This window comes from Delphinapterus leucas, chromosome 1, assembly GCF_059928025.1.
Source record: "Delphinapterus leucas isolate spDelLeu-1000000601 "Yukka" chromosome 1, BTC_Dleu_Yukka2, whole genome shotgun sequence".
NCBI classification, from domain to species: Eukaryota; Metazoa; Chordata; class Mammalia; order Artiodactyla; family Monodontidae; genus Delphinapterus; species Delphinapterus leucas.
Genome location: NC_143129.1, coordinates 41,239,109 through 41,262,414, shown reverse-complemented (window position 1 = coordinate 41,262,414; position 23,306 = coordinate 41,239,109). Strand labels below are relative to the sequence as shown.

At 41.5% G+C, this 23,306-nt stretch overlaps 1 protein-coding gene across 8 annotated transcripts in view; it reads right to left on the bottom strand.

The window, feature by feature from the left end:
• Positions 1–23,306, bottom strand: part of SRGAP2 (SLIT-ROBO Rho GTPase activating protein 2) — a 235,321-nt gene that overhangs the window by 74,762 nt on the left and 137,253 nt on the right. For all 8 annotated transcript variants that reach the window (XM_022593603.3, XM_022593605.3, XM_022593604.3 and 5 more), the window contains one exon: positions 2,965–3,027. In XM_022593603.3, coding sequence (XP_022449311.1) covers positions 2,965–3,027 — 63 coding nt within the window. The remainder of the gene's footprint in view (positions 1–2,964; positions 3,028–23,306) is intronic.

The window sequence follows — 23,306 nt, the reverse complement described above, 5'->3', positions numbered from 1 at the left end:
TAGCCCCTGCTCGCCGCAACTAGAGAAAGCCCACGTGCAGCAACGAAGACCCAACGCAGCCAAAAATAAATAAATAAAATAAATTTATTTAAAAAAAAAAAAAGAAAGAAAAGAAGTCCTCCCTTGTTCCCTTCTTAACTCCTCTGAGAGAGGCAGAGACACAGAGAGAGTATATACATCAAGTATCTCCTCAAAGCTAGCATACAATAGTCCCAAGTTCCTACTTGATGAAACCACTGTCCTATATAGGGTGACCGATCATCCTGGCTTACTCAGGACTTTCCTAGGCTCAGCACTGAAAGTCTCATGTCCCAGGAAAGCCTTCAGTTCCAGGTAAAACAAGATAGTCAGTCACCCTAATGCCATGGTGTCTTTCTCAGACTAGTCCTATACTTATCTCACCCTCCAGAAGAAACAACTCATCATTCTATTCTCTGAACTTTCTAATGGCCTATAGAATCTGCAAACTCATCTGACCCTTAACTATAGTCTGATATTTCATGAAGCATGACTCCCCCAAACTCCCCACTCCCAAGGAAATGGAGACACCAGCACATGGAGTACGTGGAGAGCGGGCTCAACAGAGGTTGGGAGCATCCCCCAAGATCATATAGCTGGTGGAGACTGGGTAGAATCTGGGTTGCCTAATTCAGGAGACTCTAGTCATTAGACCAGGGTTTGTCAGTCTTAGTACTATTGACATTTTAAGCCAGACAGTTCTTTGTTGTGAGGGCTGTCCTGTGCATGATAAGATTTCAGTTGCACCCTGACCTCCAGCACCCTCTGCTCCAGCTGTGACAGTTACAAACATCTGCAGACATTTCCAAGTGTCCCCCTGCATGAAAAAATCCCCCTGCTTGAGAATCACTGCACCAGACTGTTCTTCCTTCTCTGGAACTTTCCAGTGTTCTCTACTCTTTTTTCTCTTCCCATTGCCTACTAGAGGAAAATGTCAAATTTTTGTTTGGGCCTTGGATAGATTCTAAGAGTGTGTACTAATTCACCTAATGAAAGGGGACACCAAGCCCAGCCAATTCTTGGTTTGCACAGTAATGGGAAGACTTTATGCTCTGCGTGGATTATGGCCTCACGGTGGCCAGTGAAGTCCTAGGCAACTTCAGATGGCCTGAAGACTATAGCCCAAGGTGCCAGCTCGGCCCTCCTTAGAGCAGTGAGTTCCAAGGTTTTTTCTCACTCCAACACATATTATGCCTTTTCACTTATTTATTTTTTTTTAAAAAAATCAGCATATTAGGAGACCTAGAATTCAGAGGAAAGCTAACAGATCCCTAGATGCTGCTCTTCCTCTGCTGCCTCAAATCCCACTGCAGACGTGGCACACTGGATTTATACTGGTTTGCAGTTTGCTGATAACCCACCCGACTCGTCCCCAGAAAGGGCAACAGCAGAGGCCCAAGATGCTTATGGGAAAACAAAAGGATTCATATAATGACTACGTGCGTTATTTTCTATCTTAGTGAATTATTTGCCAGGAGAAAGGAGTAGTAGCTCTTCTTCGTGCCTAGAAGATGCTCTAAAAATAAATAAAGAACAGAAGTAAAGCATTTAAAAGACCAGAGGGCTCAGGAAACTCATCCAGTCTGAAAAAGGTTCACGTCAACATGCTCCTATTTTTAAACAGCCTTAACTTCATTTGAAAGAAATGAAAACTTGGGAACTGAACCAAAGGGAACCATCTATCTACTTGGCTTCAGAGCAGAAGAGTCACAGAGTAGAAATTGCAAACAAACTGAGCATCACTGGAGACAAAGCTGATGACCACCCTACCCTATTTACTTGCTTAACAGTTGCCATGACAAAGTGGCCACACCTAGGCTTTTGGATCAAGAACACGGAATTCTCTGATCCCAAATGCCTGTGATACATGTCTCCACTGCCTGTCTTCCTGTAAATTTAAAAAAAGAAAGAAAGAAAGGAAGGAAGGGAGGGAGGGAGAGAGAGAGAGAGAGAGAGAGAGAGAGAGAGAAAGAAAGAAAGAAAGAAAAAGAAAGAAAGAAAGAAAGAAAGAAAGAAAAAGAAAGAAAAAGAAAAAGAAAAAATGCAGTGAATAAGCAAGTAAACACAGGAAATCAATTTCACCTCCAAAACAGCATGGGGCAATCCTGGAGAATGACACAAAGGCCTGGCACAGCCCAGCTGGAGAAGGGGGCCCTGAAAGGCTTTAGCTGCACAATAGGAATACTCCCTATAGGGCAGCAGGCATTTCCTAGGTGTGCGTGTTTGTTTTAATTATAATTAACGAAACACAGCTGGGGGAGAAACAGCCCCCACCATCTCCCAGTGCATGAAGAAACACGCATCAGCCACAGGCATCATGGGCCTGAAGTGCCAGTCACTTCAGAACAAATTGTGTTTTCTTCTCCAAACCCAAAGCCTGGCTCTTCACTAGTGGACGTGTGGCCTTTATAAAGCCCCAGGGAGTCGATACAAAGCTCTCTCTGCCTGAACTGGTCCCTTATGTTAAGGGCATTTAGGACTCTGCGTCCCTGTAGAGCACTCGTTCTAGTCTCAAACCAGGAGATCAATCCAAGAACTGATGCAAAACTTTGAACAACAGGTCCTGTCCAATAGGGCGAGTATCATTCATGGAGCAATGCAAGCTATGCTCCTTGCCATTAGGTTCGGGGGTCCCTGGTTTGCTGTTAATGAGGGTCAGTTGTGCTGGTGACCTAGGCCTTGGCTGGCCTCTGGTGATGATGCCCCCAAAGAAGCCAGAGTTAGCTTGTACAGATGGAGAGATCTTATTTTGAGAAAGTGTCTTTGGGCTCATTCCAGTTTGAAAATAAGAGTGTGAAAAAAGACATGGGTGAAGTCATCCCTAGCGGGGACCATGCACTGTCCTCAAGCTCAGCTCAGTTCTGCTGCTGACGTGAGCATGGCCACAAGCTGCCAAATGCTGCTTCCCTCTGCTTGTGAAAGAGCCAAGCAACCCAGCTGATTTACCGAGTAGAGCTCATTCAGGACCTTCATCAAATCATCTTGGAGCTGCTGGCCGACTTCTTTACTCTGCAAAGAAAGAGGAATGAAGGTTAATTGGGAAACAGAAGGAGGGAGGAGGGGGCAACAAAGGCAAGGGCAGCACGGGCTCTACAAATAACACAGACTCAATTAAGGCCCATTATTTAACCCAGCAAATCAGATAACCACTTTGATCAGACCAAATTATGGTCAGATTACTAAAAGAGTTTTAATAAAATGAAACGTGCCCCTTCTAGAGCCTAGCAAAGGGAATCGCGTGGAGGGAAAATGGCTTGTAGCCTTTGATTTTTCAACTGGTCCCCGAAGAGCAGGCCTGAAAGCCACAACCCACTTGGCAACAGTTGTTAGGTGGGATGAGCTTTCTTGAATCCTTGCAGTCAGGCTTTCCTGAGAATTGTGGAGGAAAGTAAGATGTGAAATAGGATGAGATAGGCATGCGTATATAAACATCCAAGGACTTCAAAGTACCTGACTAAATAGGAGCCTCCAAGCAAGAAGAAATTATACCTCTTACTTGCTTTATTTCTACCTCAAACTCCCAGGGCAGTGGTACCTCAAACATGATTGGTTGCTAATATTGATACTGATGATATACGTTAAGGGGCCTCCAACAGGTTAATCTTAAGGAGTGGTGGCTCTCAGGTTCTTCGCTGCTTCCGCCCAGGGCTGGCATCTAACTACATGGGGAAAAGGGTAGAAATAGAGAAGAATAAGGAAGCAGGAAGGAAATGAGTCACGCCTTTGATGCTGAGTGTTTTATGCCAAGCCCACGAGAGCAGGACATAAAACTGATTGGCATCACTGGGTCATTGAGAGGGGAAACCTTTGTTTTATCTTCTGCCAGCTCCTTCTAGTTCTTTCCTACTAAAAATCAGATACCAACAATGCCTTTCTAACAGAAGGTATAATACTACCTACCCCCTGGTACAGCTCAGCTCCCAGGCAAAGAAAGGAAGATGTCCTGCATGTCAGAAACATAATAATTTAAGATCTTGCTTTTTTTTTTTTAAGATATATGACTTTAAAAATATTTTTTTTCTGATTACAAAAGGAATATACGTTTATTGTAATAAATAAGAAAACTGTAGAAAACCTCAAAAAAGAAAAAGCAACCCTTAATTCCTACTGCTAAGAAATCACCACTCTAGACTTTGTTATACATTTTTCTCTCTACAATTTTTATGCAATTGGGATTGCATTATACACACTGTAACTTATCCACTTAGACATATGTTGTGAATATTTCCCTACATATTATTCTTCTATAGTATTATAATAGATTATATTGATGTAGTTCCTATATTCTTGGACATTTACTTTGCTTACTATTTTTTGTACTAAAAAATGCTGTATTTAATTACTTTGTATATAATCTATGCACACACCTGTCATTATTTTCCCCTAGAAGTAACATTGCTGAGTCAAAGACTGCTAACTTATACCATTAAATTGCCCTTGGAAAAAACTGTACCCATTTAAAATACCAATAGAAGCATATAAGAATGTTTTTTACTTTTTTTTGTCTTGAAAATTTGATATGGTATCCTCTTTTAATTTGCAGTCCTTTAATTCTAGTGAGCCTAAACTTTTTTTTTACATGTTTAGCAGTCATTTTCATTCTTCCTTTATGCTTCACCATTTTTCTATTAAGGAAGTAATTATGGAATGTAACATATGTGTGACCTTTGTTGTGAGCAGACATGAATTTTTACACCTGGCAGTGTGGAGCGGGATGGAGGGAGCCCTGAATTGGCAATCACAAGACTCTTCTATTTCCAGCTCCTCCACTATCAGGAAAATAGCTTTGGACAACCTGGTCCATCTCTCTGGACCTCTGTTTTCTTTTCCATAAAATGAAAGTCTTTGGCTTAAGCTTTCCTAAGGTCTTTTCCAACCTCTGCCATTCTATAATTCTTTGCCATCCTTTGCCTGGCTTCTTGAGTCCACATTAGATTCCAACACCCCCACTTCAGTGTACAGGGGGTTGGCCTTCCTCAACAGAGCACAAGATAATCAGCACGTTCTCCTTAGGGACCAAGATGCTCTACAGGGCTTCCCCGGTGGCGCAGTGGTTGAGAATCTGCCTGCCAATGCGGGGGAACAGGTTCGAGCCCTGGTCTGGGAAGATCCCACATGCCGCGGAGCAACTAGGCCCGTGAGCCACAACTACTGAGCCTGCACGTCTGGAGCTTGTGCTCCGCAACAAGAGAGGCCGCGACAGTGAGAGGCCCGTGCATCACGATGAAGAGTGGCCCCTGCTCGCCGCAACTAGAAGAAAGCCCACGCACAGAAACGAAGACCCAACACAGCCAAAAATAAATAAATAAATAAATAAAATTAAAAAAAAAAAAAAAAAAAAAAGATGCTCTACCAAATGGATGGCTTCAGGAGTATCTTGCTAGCCTTAAATTTACTATTCCCAAATGACTCTCATTCAATGCCCTCAACCGCTGGAAGAAGCCGTAAGAGGAAACGTCTTTTTCCAGGATCTCACATACCAACCTCTCCCTCCCATTGTGAGGAGAGCTGAGCTCCATTGAAGCAGCAGAGGCCCAAGGAGTTGAAGTGAGGCAAAATGACTCACCAACCAGCCACAGATCAGCAACAAGGCCAGGAAGTGACCATGAGTATCATTTCCAAACACCCTGCCCTCCTGCCTCCAGGCCAACTCCCCCTGCCAGCCTCCCAGCCTCCCTTACACCTCCTGGTGTTTAGATGGCAGAGGTTACAGGAGAAAGCTCCCATTCCTCTACCCTGCTGCTTACCCATGACTTAAATAACCTAGTCCCCAGAGGAGGTGGGAAGGAGAGGGGTAGAAAAAGCATAACCAATAAAACAGCAATTAAGCCCGGGCAGATGTTTCCTTTCGTGTACTGATTAGTTGGAAAAGGACCGACTCAACTATTATCCCTGTTTATTTGAACAGGCTGCTGAAGTGATTCTGACTTACTCTCCTCTGGCTGCGGGCTGGGCTGGGAACACACGTGCTGTTAGCCAGGTTACAGTTATGATAAAGTCCCCAGCAATTGGGAGAAATTCTGACTCGAGGAGAGAGGCAGGAAATAGCCTGTACCTCTCCTTGCGCAGACGATAAAAGGCCACCGTTCTCTATTTCAGAAACCTTAACTGTGTGCCTCTGGGGGCAAGCGTGGCCCCAGCGATCCCAAAAGGGCTTCTGTGCTGGTGGCTGCTGTGGAGCAGTTGTCAGAGCTGGGACGCTACTAGGGGGACCCACCCAAAGACAAGGAAGACATTTATTCCTGGGAACAACAGGACCTGATGAGGCCGAGTCCATGACAATGCAGACTGTGGAGCCTTTCCGTTTCCTATAACAAACAGCAAGGGGGCTTCCCTGGTGGCGCAGTGGTTGAGAGTCCGCCTGCCGATGCAGGGGATACGGGTTCGTGCCCCGGTCCGGCAATGATCCCACATGCCGCGGAGTGGCTGGGCCCGTGAGCCATGGCCGCTGAGCCTGCGCGTCCAGAGCCTGTGCTCCGCAACGGGAGAGGCCACAACAATGAGAGGCCCGCGTACCGGAAAAAAGAAAAAAAAAAAAAGCTAAGGGATTTCTAGGCAGAAAAGAGAAAGAGAATTTACAGAGCAGTCTTTGTGCCCTATCATACAGCCTGCATCTCTTTTCTTTAAAATTTCTTGGAAGAGAATGAGTCATCTAAACATCGCAGGAAACCAAATAGAAGTCGAGGGAAAAAATTACTTTGGGCAAAATTTTTCTCTTAAATGTTCGCATAGTAATCTTTGCCTGGAAAAAAAAAAAGAAAGAAGAGATGCCTAAATTTAGACCAGAGATGTGGCACAGTGAATGTCGGTTCTCTGGGATAGGAAGTGCCATGGTGTGCTCAGGAGGGAGCTTTTATTTTGAAACTCACCACAACTGTCTGGCCAGTGTGTTTCACAGGCCCCCCACTCTGCCTGCTGCCGGGGCGGGGCTGATTGGAAGGCAGTGAGATTGTAACAGACCTGCCAGCTGTGTGCTTACAAAATGGGCAGGGAATCCTCCTTTTCCAACAGGTAACAGCACTGGCCAACAGAACCGAAACACACAGCCTCATTTCCCAAAGACCATCAAGTCCTGAAACCTCCTCACTCACAAAAAGGATGCAGCAGCAGAAACGTAAGGACACATGAGGTTCTGTGGTCTGGGCTGCCGGGACACTGGTCACTCAACTTTGGAGCAATACATTTCCTGAGCTTGGATGGGTTTGTCTATGAGCATTTCCCAAAGAACACTGATTATGAAAGGGTTTTCAAACCAGTGAGCATCAGGGAGATTACCTACTACCTGATTCTCTAGGTACTTAGCTCAGCACTAGTATGCTTTCCAAGTTGGGGAGGAGGGGCTGTTGTTTATTGGCCATCTATACTACAAAGCTCTATTATCTGAAGGGGACAAAATTACCCCTTATTTGTATAAAAAAAAAAAAAGAGGAAGTCATGTCTCTGCCATGTGGTGAGAGCTAATTTCAGCCCTGTCCCAAGGCTGAGCCCGTCAGCAGGTAGAAACAGTAGGATCATTTAGTTCTCTGCCGATTAGCCGGTGTCAGCAGATTTCCAAAAAGGAATCCAATTTTCAAGGGCATATATCTCCCTCCACCAGTGCTACACCCCCTTCCCTACCCCAAATATACTTCTGAGACCAACTGTTAAAAAGACCTAAAAAAATGTAAAATTGAATTTACATTTACAGGTTTCAGAGGAAAGAGACATTGAACCCTATACGAAGCTCTGACAGCAGGAGAAGTGCCACCAGATGTAGGGTGACAGTTTCAGGGGCACTGGCTCACCACTTCAAAGTGGCCAAGTTTCAAGAGCTGGAGCTTTGCCTGAAATACTTTTGGTGGGGAGGACAGGGCTAAAAGGAGTGGCTGTGTGGCAGCAGGGCTAGTGCTAGGTGATGGTGGGCACTGTGTCTGGCCCCTCCTCAGCCCATCAAAATAGGTGGTACAGGATGCAGCCATGAGGGTGCAGGGGGTGGTGATCCTGCAGGCCAGAGCTCAGGAGTGATTTCTAGATTTCCCTATGGCCACAATACTTGTATCTATGCGGGGGGACTCTTTCTATTCAGCTTTCACTCATTGATTAAGATAGCACATGGTGGCTCTAGCAAGGCTATGCTCCGGTTATGCTCTGGGGAGCCCACGGTAGCATAAAATACAAATATACTGAATTGCAAGACACTTATAGAGAGGTAGGCTGGGAGCTGCCACGAAATAGACACCTGAAGTGCTTTTACCTTCTGAAGATAGGGTAGAACAGAATTTCAAAAAATACATTTTAAAAATTGTAATCCAGTATAACATGTGTGTGTCTACAGTAAAAGTACTTTTTATGTGCAGTGCATTCTGATTTTTCCTATTCTTTTCTCCTCTTCAATTTTTTTAATGTTAGTCATAATTCACTAAATTCATTTTACAACTAATCAATGAGTCATTATACACAGGTTTAAAAATACTGGACACACTACTTGGGGCATTGATAAAGAAAATAGTGGATTAAGGACTGAAGCCCACCAACCAAGACAAGTGATAAGTAACTTGGCTCTCAAGGTGGCTAACTGCATGTTTTGAAGCAGGTTCAATTACTAGATCCTGGCAAAGGTGGAAATGCTGTATTTTTAAGGAATGATCAATAAAGAGTCCATTGGCAAATATTTATAGAACACCTATTATGTGTCAAGTACTTGTGGTTTAACTGGAAATATAGTAGTATACAAAACAGTTTAAAAGTTTACAGTCTACTGAGAAAGACGGACATTAAGCTGATATCTGAGCCTATCAGAATGCAACTCTTCCAGTCTCAAAAGCATTACTAGAAATGGAATTTCTTAAGTTAGTTTTCTAGTTCAAGATGAATTTGTTTCTATCTCAGCCAGGAGGTTTCCACACTTAACTCCAGAGCAAGCTAGATATTGAATCTAGCTTGCCAGAAACAGAAATGTGATTTCAAAAAATCTTGCTATTACATAGCAAATCCCTTCTTTGAATTTGCCTTTCTAAGTTTCTAACAGATATTTCAGGTTGTAAAGATACTGCTTCAGTATAAGTGACTCCCAAAGCAGTCACATTTCATTTTTAAAGAGTCTCTTGAGCTTCTCAGCACCATACAAACTAAAAAACTCACCAGGTGCTCCTTCACTCAGAAGTGAATGGGTGTAGTTAAATTCTCTCAGTAACAAGAGTCATATTTTAAGAGAATAAAAGAAAATGTCAGAAACCTGACACAGTCTGAGACCCAATATCTCAGAATTTGTCTTTTGAAACACAACTGGTTTCTCAATTAGATTCCTGTTTAATTATCTAAAAAACTTAATATAAAAAACTCCCAAAGCTACTAAAATATGAAACCATCTAAAACTAATGAAAGCGACAGATTATAACTTTTAAAACCATATTTCTTAAGTGCCCAGCCCACTGCTTTGTACACAGCAGCCAGTTAAGGTAACCAGTTGTTGAATCAATTAGGTAAACTTTTAGACTTAAACATTATGCTTTCACATAATCACAAGAATACAACAATATAACTGCGTTTACTTCACGTTGATTACTGAAAGTGGAAACTCCATCAGAAGTTATCCACATGAGCTCCCTCAGGTTACAGTTCACAGATGAGCCCAGAAAGTTGAAATGACTTTTCCGGGGTCGCACAGTTATCCAGTATCCTGTCTGGGACCACATGCAGTATTCAAAGAGGGTGAAACAAGCAGGCACTAGAGCAGGGTTTGACTCCTGCTTCTACTTCCCATTTGTATCACCTTGGGTAAATTGTTTAACCACTCTACACCTCAGCTTCTGCATCTGTAAAATAGGATAATCATGAGATAATCCATGTAAAGTGCTTGAGGTAGAATCTAGCACTTAGTATGCTCAATAAATGTTAACAATTTTTTTTTTTTTTTTGCGGTACGCGGGCCTCTCACTGTTGTGGCCTCTCCCGTTGCGGAGCACTGGCTCCGGACACGCAGGCTCAGCGGCCATGGCTCACGGGCCCAGCCGCTCCGCGGCATGTGGGATCTTCCCGGACCGGGGCACGAACCCGTGTCCCCTGCATCGGCAGGCAGACTCTCAACCACTGTGCCACCAGGGAAGCCCCTGTTAGCTATTATTAATATTATAATCCAGCCCTCTTAACACCCACTTGAAAGCTCTTTTCCACCAATGTGCTGCCTCCTGATGTACCCCCAAAACATGTAATGATCCTGATATGTGGAATTGGGAAGGCTCCCAGAAGCTAATCCCCAGGCAGAACTGCAGCTAAATCCCTCCAGTGGAGGGGCTCTATCGACCACAGGGAAGAAGAATCTTTGGTTTTCCTCATGCTGCTGATGCACAATCTATTCCCCTCCCCAGTTTCAGTAAGAACCAAAGTAATAATAGCTCTGTAAGAAATATGAAGATTTCCTAAGGGGGAAGGGTAGGTGTTTAGCAAAAAGGAAGAAATTGGCGGGGGGTGTGGGGCAGTGGCTGTAGAAGCAAAATAAAAAGAATAGATTTACTTTCTATCTCTCTAGGTAGATTAAACAGGAAAGATCCTTCTCAGATGCACAACTGGGACTTGGTTCATTTGGGGTCATAAATTAAATGTCCAAAGGTAGGAGCTCCCTACTGTCTAGGTCAGAGAAGACAAAGAATGCCCATTACTAAGTTCTGGTTTAATGAAATCCAAGAGCTTTCTCCTCTAGGGCACTTGTTTCTGAAAGCGATTTCCTTAAGGTTTTCCCAGAAGTTCTGGAATGTATGAGTAGTCAGACTTAATAACCCACAGTAATGCTAGTGGGCCCTGGGAGAAAATCCATTCTTTGCCATGACAGTGAACGCTATGGATTCAATTTCTACCTCCTGTGGACGCTTACTATGCTCTGTTACAACTGACCAGAGCCTCTTGTCAGGGAAACATATGATTCGGACAAGGCTGAGTCCCACTGGACTGGGGCAGGGGTGGGGTTGGGGTAGGGGGACAGGAAGAGGCTGAAGGTCCTCTGCTCTCCCAAGACCTCGGATGGCAGAGTCTAAAACAAAGACCTATAAGAATCTGAATGTCCCCCCATAGTTGTTTCAATCTCTTGGAATGGCCTATTCTAATACTAAAAAATAAGCTGAAAGCAACATCCCTTAAAAGGAGACAATCAAGTCTGAGGCTTCATTTCTTAAACCACCGCTATGATGCTTCTCTTGGCAAATTTCCATCTTTAACTCTTCTGGATAATGATTTCAGTGGGAGTGTAATAATGACTTTAGGCCCTGATCTCCAGCGCCAAAGGATTTCTTGAGGTCGTATTGAAGATGAGTGATCACCCCATGTCCCAGTCAGGACACTAAAGGCATAGAAATGGTGTCTTGATGACCATGGCATCCTTGGGTAGGCTGGGACACAGGGGACAAAAGACACAAAGACAAACAGGGAACATGAGAGCACAAATCTCTCGGCAGCTGTAAAATGGACTCTAGAGGAAAAATAATCAATGGGTTGGAACTGGGCAAGAAAGAAAAAAAAAAAAAAAGCCAGAATGATATGGCGGATGTAAGCATATGCCCGTCTACAGTAAGGAGTTCCAGGAGCTGGGTGATGGGAAGAATACCCCTGTGGCTCCCAGTTGACCGCGAGGAGGCTGAAAGCATAGGAGTTAATAGAGCTCATCTGAAAGCTGGCAGCATGAACACGGCATGGGAGGCGGCCTGGTAGGAAGTAAAATAGTCAGCAGCACCCATACAGGAAATGCCTGGGGTGCTGGGAAAATCGCTGATTAGATACTTTAAAGAGGAACCTGGCAGCAAAGTCAGTTCATTGAGGGATCTGTGTAGTTCTACTTTTGGAGTTGTCTTAGAATCCCTCCTTCCAGAGAAAAGGAGGAGCAGAGGGTTTAATTATGGAAAGAGCATCTTGATACTTCAGGTGCCAGAGCTGGACCGGAGAGGAGCAAAAAAGCCAACTCTGGGAGATAAATAGAGTTCTTCACTGGCAGAAGATTAGAATGCATTTCCTTGGGGCTGGGGTGGAGCTCTGAGTCTGGACAGCTTTCTTCAGTGACAGTGGTGGTCTGTACCCTTTCGTCTTTGTCTACACTTTGTCCACATGTGCAGCCACTCCCATCAGTCTACGGACAGTTAAAAAAATCTAGGTCCTTGGAGAAGGGCACCTTCCCTCATCCCCAGTGAAAAATCAGTGAATTGTGAGAAGGAGGATGTCCAGAGTTTGGAACTGACGATTTCCATTCCCCAGCTCTAAGTGCTTCAATTTTTCCTCTTCACTTCAGGCTTTATAAATTTTCCAGGTCCACCAATAGGACGTGTATCTGACTGCAGTTGCCAGGCATAGGGCCCATATATGTCATTTAGGCCAGGTTTGTTCATTGTTTTTCAAATCTTCTTTATCTTTACGGATTTTTTTTTTCTGTGTGTGTTTTTTGTCTATTTGATTATTCACTAAGTCAGGTGTATTAAACCTCCCACTGGGGTTGATGATTTGTCTATTTCTCCTTTTAATTCCATCCATTTTTGATTTATATGTTTTAAGTTCGCATTATTAATTCTTCCTGGTAACTTGAATCTTTAATTATTATGAAATACCCTTCTTTATCTCTAATAATACTTTTTGCATTAAAATCTATCTTGTCTGATTTTATCAGAACTATCTTTTCCCATCATTTTGCTTTAACTCTTTCTATATCCTTATATTTAACTCTGTCTGTATCCTTATATTTAAGGTGCGGCTTTTCATGTTTTAGTTTTGTTTGTTTAAAATCTGTTTTTTAATTCTGCATGAGTCTATTTACAGTCATTGTAATTACTGATACATTTAGGTTTAAATCCACCAACCAGCTGTATGCTATTTGTTCTATTTTCTCTCATTTTTTACCTTCTTTTTTCCTTCTAATTAAAAAAATTCAGTAAAAGTCACTCTTGGTTTATTCTCTGTGCTTTGACACATTTGTGTACGTTTGTACACAAATGTACAAAGTGGGTAACCACCACCACAGTTAAGACATAGAACAGTTCCATCACCCACCAAAAAATTCACTCATGCTGCCCCTTTATTGTCAAACTCTCCTCTACCCTTAATCCCTGGAAGCCACTGCTGTGTTCTATATTCCTATAGTTTTCTCTTTACCAGAATCTTTCTTACCATCTTTTGGCTAGTTTTTATTTATCAAGTTTCCCCCTCTCTTAGATTGGTTGAGATACTATTTCTTTAGTGATAACCCTAAATTATAACATACATCCTTGACTTGCCAAAGTCTAATATAAATTAATACTCTTACCATTTCCAGGACAATACCTTTAAACCTACTTCCCCATCTCTGCCTGGGCACAGATTCTATTGTTGCCATTTACATTAATTTTATGTATGTTTAAAACCCTGCAATAAATTATTTTTTTAAAGTCAATATTCATTTAGATGTATACTTTTTGTTTCTCTTCACTTTTTCCTGCATCTCCAAGCTTCTATCTGGGACTCATTTTATTTCTGCCTAAAGAATACCATTCAGTATTTCTTTTAGTGCAAGTTCTGCTGACGATAAGTTATATTCGATTTTTCTTGTCTGAAACTGTCTAGTTCATCTTCATTTTTGAAGGTTATTTCTTTCAGCATCACTCTGCTGTCTCTTTTCTTTTATTGTTTCCATTGTGAAGTCAGCTGTCAGCTTTGCTATCTCTCCTTTGAAGGTAATATGCCTTTTTTCCCCCCTTTGGCTGTTTTTAAGATTCCTCTCTGTCATAGTTTTCAGCAACTTTACTATAATGTGCCTACATGTAATTTTCTTTGTATTTATCCTGCTTGGGGTTCATAATCCTTCAATCTGTGACTTGATGTCTCTTCTTAGGTTGGAACAACTCATAGCTTTTATCTCTTCAAATATTGCTTCTACCCCGTTCTCTTCTTCTGGAACTTCAAATGTATGCATATTAGGCCTATTTACCATATCCCACAAGTCTCCTATGCTCTTTTTTTGTTTTGTTTTGATTTTGGTATTTTCCATCCTTTTTCTCTTTCTAAGCTTCCATATGCATTTTTTTCTGACCTATCTTCCAATTCATTAATTCTTTTCTTTTTAAAAAAATTTATTTATTATTTATATATTTTTTGGCTGCATCGGGTCTTAGTTGCGGCACACGGGATCTTGGTTGAGGCATGTGGGATCTTTCATTATGGTGCGTGGGCTTCTCTCTAGTTGTGGCATGCAGGTTTTCTCTTCTCTAGTTGTGGCGTGCAAGTTTTCTCTTCTATGGTTGTGGCATGCAGGTTTTCTCTTCTCTAGTTGTGGTGCGCAGGTTCCAGAGTGTGTGGGCTGTGTAGTTTGCAGCACACAGGCTCTCTAGTTGAGGTGTGCAAGCTCAGTAGTTGTGGTGCGTGGGTGCCTGCAGCCTGTGGGATCCTAGTTCCCTGACCAGGGATTAAACCCACGCCCCCTGCATTGTTAGGTGGATTCTTTACCACTGGACCACCAGTGAAGTCCCCAATTCATTGATTCTTTAGTCGGCTTTGTCTAACCTGCTATTTAATCCACATTGAGCTCTTTATTTTAGTTACTATATTTTTCAGCACTAAAATTTCTGTTTGATTCTTCTTGTTTTTAACATTGAGATAAAACTCACATACCATAAATTCACCTTTTTTTTTTGCGGTACGCGGGCCTCTCACTGCTGTGGCCTCTCCCTCTGCGGAGCACAGGCTCCAGACGCGCAGGCTCAGCAGTCATGGCTCACGGGCCCAGCCGCTCTGTGGCACGTGGGATCTTCCCGGACCGGGGCACGAACCCGTGTCCCCTGCATCAGCAGGTGGACTCTCAACCACTGCACCACCAGGGAAGCCCAAATTCACCATTTTAAAGTGTATGATTCCGTGGTTTTAGTATATTCACAAGGTTGTGCAACAGTCACCACTATTTAATTCCGGAACATTTTATCATCAAAAAAAGAAGGCTCTCACCTGTTATTAGTTACTCTCTCCCCTGAGCCCTTCCTCCAACTCCTGGCAACCATTAAGCTACTTTCTGTCTCTATGGATTTGCCCATTCTGGATATTTCCTATACATAGAATCATATAATATGTGTTTTTAAGGTTCATCTATGTTGTAGCACATATCAGTACTTTCTTCCTTTTTATGGCTGAGTACTATTCCATTGTATGGATACGCCACATTTTGTTTACCTGTTAATTAGTTGATGAACATTTGGATTGTTTCCAAATGTTCATCAACTGCCTGTTATGAATAATTCTGTTATGAACATTCATGTACAAGTTTCTGTGTGGGCATGTTTTCAGATATCTTGAGTATACATCTAGGAGTGGAATTGCTTGGTCATAGGGTAACTCTATGCTTAAGTTTTTGCATAAGTTTGGCTTAAGTTTTTGAGGAGTTGCCAATCTGTTTTTCATAGCATCTGCACCATTTTACAATCCCACCAGCAATGTATGAGGGTTCCAATTTCTCCACATCATTGCCAACACTTATTCTTTTCTTATTTTTATTTTTGAATTATAGCCATCCTGGTGGGTGTGAAGTGGGATTTCATTGTGGTTTTGACTTACAGTTCCCTAATGACTAACAATGTTGATCAACTTTTCATGTGCCTCTTGGCCATTTGTATACCTTCTTTGGAGAAATGTCTATGCAAGCTTTTTGCCTTTTTAAAGATTGGGTTGTTTCTCTCTTTATTGTTGAGTTGTAAGAGTTCTTTATATATTCTGGATGCTAGATCCTTATCAGACACATGATTTGAAAATATTTTCTCCCATTCTATAGGTTGTCTTTTCATTTTTTTGATAGTGTCCTTTGAAGCACAAAAGCTTATAATTTTGATGAACTTCAATTTATGTACTTTTTCCATTTGGTGCTTATGTTTGGTGTCATATCCAGAAAACCATTACCTAATCCCAGGTCACAAAGATTTATGCCTATGTTTTCTTCTAAAAGTTTTAGCTCTTACATTTATACCTTCAACCTATTTTGAGTTGTTTGATTCTTTTTTATAACTTTCCAGTTTTTTTTTATTATTTGTTTTCATAAACATAGTTAATTTAAAGTTTGTCTGATAACCATTATATGGACCTCCTGTAGGTCTATTGTTTTTCTGACTAGCATTGCATATACAAAACAATGAGAGATATTAGGCCTAGGGTGACAGCATTGTCCACTAGAGAGGATTTAAATTTGCTTATAGCCACTAGATATCTTAGATCAACTTAATCCAATTAGAGATTAAGATAATTTGAAGCTAGGTTTCAGTCCCTGTGAGCCTGCTAAAGTCTGTTTCTGGTTCACTGTTACTACTAAATTATATTCCTGTGGGGTTCCAAAGCCTGAGGAAGTTTACCAGGGCTCCCCTTCCTCAGCCTGAATTCCAATTTTTGTCCTGTTAGCCCTATAAGGCTATTAAAAGCTCTGCTTGGCTTCTCTTCTAGAATAACAGATACCTCTTAGGCAAAAGCAGCTTCAAAGAAGCAGAAGGGCTAGTCTGAGTTACCTAAACTGTCATTTCTAGTAGCAAAACTCAAAGTTTAAACTTTGAAGACAGACATTATCTTTATGTGTAGCCCTCACCAGCCCTCAATGTTGGATACCTAATAAGTATGCTTTGTATGAAAGAAAGAATGGATACTGGTGAAAGTGAAGGCTTACCACATTTATGTTTTAAAGTTGTTCATTTCCCAGGATATGGTAACCAAAATACTCTGGTAAAACAAGAGAGAAGCAAGCTTGAGGTTTTAAATATGGTTCTTCATTACTTCCTTAGAGGCTTTTCAAAAACCACGATCCATCAAAGGATAGGAGAGGGATGAATCCACCTCATATAAAGGGCATATTTGAAATTAGCTGTAGTGATTGAGAATCCAGATTTAAATCTCAGGCATTCTCTGGTAACCCGAAGTCCACCAAATGGAGGAACTCCCCATGAAGTTCTGAAAATGAGCACATATAAAAGTCTCATACGGGGCCATTTGGGGCTTGAAGAGGCTTGGCCATCTAGTTCCTGGGACATATGTGAAAATAGCTCCACCAACTATGAAAAGGAATTCCTGAATTCCTTAACAGCACACTGGCCTTTCTTAAGTGACACTAGAATAAAAACAGAAAAAAGTAATCATTGACTTCTAATTCTCCAATAAGTGGCCATATGCTGCTGATTTTTCCTTTACGATATACGTAACATCTGTCTCCTTTCCATTCCTCCTGCCACTGCTACCACATAGTGGGCCCTTATTACCCTGCCCCTGCATTAGAGGCCCAGTCTTTCTGAAATAGCAGCTCTATTATATCATTTTCCTATGAATAAATCTTCCTTGGTTCCCAAGTGCTCTCCTCATAAATACTCTGGTTTAGCCAAACTATTTTACTCACCACCCTCTGAAGAGTCCTCACACATTCCTGCGCTCTCTTTTGTCCTGAAATCTGTTCTTTCCATACGCAATGTCCTTCCACTCTAACTCCCCCTCCACACTCATGAGCTCCTCACTTTTCCATCTCTAATTATGAAATCATTTTCATTTTCAAATTTCACCTGTCTACTTACTGTATGTAAAGCATTTACTGTAGCTGGCACAGGATAAATCTTCAATATATATTCTTAAAAGAAAACTCAGTGTGTGTGTGGGCGGGGATATAATTTTCAATCAATGGTGATATGGAAATTGCATGTCTACTTTTCAAAAAATTAAGTTGTGTCCTACCTCACATTATATATAAAAATTGATTTCGTGGAGATGGCTTAAAGACTGTAATGTGAAAGACAAAACTATAAGAAGATAATACAATGGAATATCTTCAAGACCTTAGGGCAGGAAAGGCTTTCTTAAATATGGCAGAAAAAGCACTAACCATAAAGAAAAACGAATGTAACTACATTAACATGAAGAACTTTTACTAACCAATAGAAAATATGAAAAGGAAAAGGACAAGACCTAGTGTAGGAGAATATATGTCTAGCTATATAACCAATAAAAGGATTAATATTCCAGATAGGCACTTCGTAAAAGAATATATTTAAATGGTCAATAAAAATAAGAAAAGGCCCTCAAACTCATTAGTTATCAGATTGTTGTAAATTAAAACCAATATGACAATAGCTAAAATTAAAAGTAAAACTACAGCTAAAGTTAAAAATCTGACCATACTAAACATTGGCAAGGATGTAGAAGAATGAAACTCTCATACATTGCTGGTGGGGGTGAAAGTTACTAATAACTACTTTGGGAAATAGTTTAGCATTATAAAAAAGAAGATATGCCTATTTTTTAAACCAGCAATTCCACTACTTGGTATACACCCTAGAAATCTGAGCATATGTACACTGGTATGCACATACAAGAATGTTCACCATAGCATAGTTTGCATTAGTCCCAACTGAAAACAACCTAAATGCCCATTGATAACAAAATGGATAAGTAAATTGTGGTGAATTCATAAATGGAACCCTACAGCAATGAAAATAAACAAGGTACAGTTATATGCAACAGAATGGATGACTCTCACAAACTGTGGCAAGCAAAAGTAGCAAGACACAAAGGGATGCATACAGTATAATTCCACTTATGTAAAGTTCAGAAACAGGCAAAATTAAATTATGCTGTTTAAAGGTGAATACCTAGAGGCTATAATTTAAGAAAAGCAAGAAAATAATTATCACAAAGTTAGGATAGTGGGGAGGAATAGAGAGAGCTGTGACTGGGGAATATAGCAGGGACTTTTGAGGTGCTGATAAGATTATGTACTGACCTGTGTGGTTAGTTACTTTGGTGTTTGCTTTATTATTACTCATATACACATATATTTTACATACTTTTCTATACCTATATTTCAAATTTAAAAACTGAAAAACAGAAGAGTTCCATGATTGATTGGTGATATCTATCACAAATGTAGGAATGAACTTTTTGCTGATACACATTGGTTCACAGGCCTTCCTTCAACAACCAAGCTGAATATGACTCCTCCTTTACTGCCTGTCCCGTATTCTCTAGCAATTATTATCAATGCCATTTATTGGACACATGATATCTACAATGCCTTGATTAAAGCTATTTATGCAAATGTCTTCTTCCCTTTCAACTATAGCATAAGCTTCTGAACTATTTCTTGCAATTAGTAATTAATAAAAAGAGTTAATTGTAGCTTACATTTACCTAGTGCTTAGTGTGAGTTAACCATTTATAGGCATAACCTTATTTAATCTTTGTAATAACTCTATGAGGTATTTGTTATTATCTCCATCTTATAGATACTAAATCTTGCAGTGGTTATTTGTCCAAGGGAAGAGCTATGAAATGGTAGAGTTAGAATTTGAACCCACAAATTCCTGTTCAATGCTATTATGGCAGATTTGTATTTTCCTCATCTTGTACAATGCCTTGCATATAGTAAGCACCCAATAATTATTTATTAAGTGAACATGAGAGGATGAAGGGCTGTAAGCTTTCACAGCAAGAAAGAGAGGGATAGTACAAAAGAATATCCTTGATGCATCAGTTTTTAAGTCCTCAGGTATATGTATAAAAGGTTATGATCCTATCTGTTAAAAAGAGAATTATATATGTTAGCCATAAAAATTAGCTGCTATGGGCTTCCCTGGTGGCACAGTGGTTGAGAGTCCGCCTGCCGATGCAGGGGACACGGGTTCGTGCCCCGGTCCGGGAAGATCCCACATGCCACGGAGCGGCTGGGCCCGTAAGCCATGGCCACTGAGCCTGCGCATCTGGAGCCTGTGCTCCGCAACGGGAGAGGCCACAACAGTGAGAAGCCCGCGTACCGGTAAAAAAAAAAAAAAAAAAAAATATTAGCTGCTAGGATATTATGGTTACAAGGAGGGAATCCAAAACTTAATGAGCTTTAAATCCATTTGCTGTATTTGGATGGCTGGCAGTTCAAAGGGCAAATGGCAAACGCATATCTCGTAAAGCGCCCTGGCCATCGTGCAGACAGAATCGAGCCAAGGGGTGACCGACTGCTGCATTCCCACCAATGCAGTGGCTCTCTGCAAGCCCTGAACAGTTCATCTGTTCTTTGCTTTGGTCTTGGGACTTCAGGATGAATAGGATGAGGATGGGGGTAAATGACAAGGGCGAGCACTGTCTTGGGGGCACTGCTCTACAGAGTTCAGGCAGCAATCTTCTTGGGGAGCCCCAAGGAAGGGAGTGGAAAGAGGCTTAAGACAATGGGTGCTTTCAGGAGTTCCCTTAGTACCCAGAGGAGAAGAGAGGAGCAGAGGGAAGGTTCAAACACCCAGGGGAAAGGAAACCACTTTTTGATCCATTCCAAAAACAAGGATTATGATCAAAGAATCAATTGCTGAAGTTACAGCAGAAAGAAAGCAACAACGGGCCTTCCCGCATTTCTGTCTTTCCATGCCAGGCTGTCCTCTCCCCCTGATCATCCCCACCCCCCAACTCCTGGGGACAATTGAGCTGTGTCTCTGGTATGCGTGGAGCTGCAGGTCATGGCCATATTTAACGAGAACATTCATTCTCCACAGGCTCTACAGGGCTCCTCAAAACGCCCTTTGTGTCACTGTGCCTTTCTCTCCACCCCCCTTGACACTAATTTAATCAAGATGTCCTAGCTGGTAGATGGGGAGGACTCGTCAGTTCCGCATTCTTTGTGGCGTTAGGGTTTTGAAGCAAAATATGTAGAGTTGAAACCAGCAAGTCGAGGAGATGGGGTCAGGGTCTCCAAGCCAGAGCATGCCAACCTTTTGTGTAAACACTAGGCTTAAAGAGTGCACTAGGTTTGTGACATACTCTTATAATTTTTAATTAACCCTAAATATTCTAGTAAGGTTGAGAAATATTTCTTAGGCAAGTACACAGGCAATCAGGAGAGAAAAAAAAAGAAAGAAATGAAAGAAATGAAAGAAAGAAAGAAAGAAAGAAAGAAAGAAAGGAAGAAAGAAAGAAAGAAAGAAAGAGAAAGAAAGAAAGAAAGAAAGAAAGAAAGAAAGAAAGAAAGAAAGAAAGAAAGAAAGAAAGAAAGAGAGAGAGAGGGAGGGAGGGAGGGAGGAAGGAAGGAAGAAAGAAAGGAAGGAAGAAAGGAAGAGAGAAGGAAAGCCAAACAAAAAACAAAGGAAAAATAGAAATGGTAGGATTAAAATAAAGGATAGGATTTACTCGTCAGCACTGTTTCTAGAATGCAGAACTAGAAAAGCGCAGCTCGTTGCCTGCTCTTTCTCTCCTAGTCTCCACTCCACTCATCCATAATTTTGCAAAATTTGAAAACTTCAGTTGCCTTACCTACAAACCAGATTTTAATTCAGATGTGCCTTTCTTAGCTGCTTCTCTAGACCACAGCCAGAAGTGAATCTCAAAATTGTGGTAGGGAATTAAACTAGTAAGAAAAATAAACAAGGAACCCATCTGGAGTTCTGGGTCCCTGCCCAGGTTACCTGATTCCTAGTCTGATGTTCTTTTCCTATGCTGTGGTATCTCCCCAAAAGAACCTCACTGCTCAGCACCACTTTCCTGAGTTGATTTGTGGATGCCCAGCTGAGCCTCTGAAGCCTGAGTCTTGTGCGCCAGGAGTCAAATTCAAGGAAGGCAGGAGGCAGGCCTGGGGATCTCAGACAACCTATCTGAGGAACTGATTTGGATATGTGTTGAAATTCTTCTCGTCAACCACAGATCCATTTCGTCATGACCTCCCGCTGGGGACATATAACCAATTCCCCTCCATTATCTGCTTGCCAGTTTAATCAGCTCACATCACCATGGACAGAAATATAGTCAAAGGGCTATTGTTTCACAACCCATGAGAGGATTTTCAGAAACCTAGCAAGCAGGACTCTAGATTACAAGAGGGATGTATCCTCCACAGCTTTTGGAGCAAAAAGAAGCTTGAGCTCAATTCTATCTCCTCTTGCCTAGATCAAGTAAGCAATTGGCCTGGGATCAGGAATAACCCTAAATGCTTAGACTAATCCCTAAATTCCCATGTAATTCTACAAACCCAATTAACCTCCCAGGCATGAAAAACTAAAATGATTTTCAGCACCCTTGCAAAGCTGTGCTAAAAAAGTTCACTACCCTCTAGTAAACAAACATCTTCTCCAAGCAGCTTAAGGTAAGAACTGAGCCTCTGCCCTCCCCCCACCTCTTTTTGCTGACTTGCATATTTTCTCTATTTTCTGGAAAAACTGATAAGAAATGCTTCCCTGATACTGTCAAATCATGACTACGGCCTATAGCCCTGGCTTTTATGTTAAGGCAAAGAGAGGATACCAGCTAAGCTAACAAGTGGCAGAAATCTGGGAAAAGGGCCAGTGGAAGCAGCCACTGGGATATGGAGAACAATATCTCAGTTTACCATATTCTATAACCAAACGGCGAGCACATCTGCACTGGAGATTAGAAACGGCTCTGGGTTGAACAAAAGGTATTTGGTCTAAGAGCTGTCCAAGAGGAGAAGCAACACCTTGTGAAACTTCATTTAACGAGATGTACAATATATTTAATAAAGTTAGCTACTCTAGTTCTTACAAGAGTAACCCAGTGGTTATATAGAGATAATCTAGAGAAAATGTGATTGTTTTTTTCCTATTTCAAAATTTTTCCAGCATTTAAATCTATAGCCCCAAATGTAAGCCCTGCACACTCTGATTCTAAATACAGCTGGAATGTCTCTCCCCCATCTTCTCCATGCCTCCTCCCACTGCCTTAATTCAGGACCCCATCATCTCTTACAAGAACTATCAAGATAGTTTTATTATAACTGTTCTTGCTTTTCTAAACTCTCTCACATCCAAACATTTCAGCGTAATCTTTCTAAAAGGCAAATCTGTCCATGGTACTCCCTTGGTAAAACCCATTACTGGGATTGTTTCAGTTAAGAAGCATTTATAGATGCTAATAAGTAGTGGGCAAAGATGAGGAGAAATAGGATATTTACATTGTCTCAAAGATTCTTTTCACAAGTTATTTGAAGTGCAAAGGGAAAGAAAGTAACTTACAGTAAAACAATCTGGCAGAAACCTACCTTAACCAAGCAATCAGAATGATCGCCACTAGTAATGGAAAAAATCAACGGGAAGCGGCTCCTGATAAAACACGCAGTATCACTTCTGTGGTGTTCGTGCCAAAACCCGCTTAATCAGATCTAATCATGAGGAAATAGCAGACAAACCAAAACTGAGGGACATTCAACAAAATAACTGGCCAGCACTCTTCAAAAGTGTCAGTCATGAAAGACAAAGGAAGACAGAGGAAATGTCAGTGATTAGAGGGGACTAGGGAGACAGCAAAACTTAGCACAATGTGTGATCCTGACCTGGCCGCTGAACCAGAAACTGGACATGAGTGGGGCAACC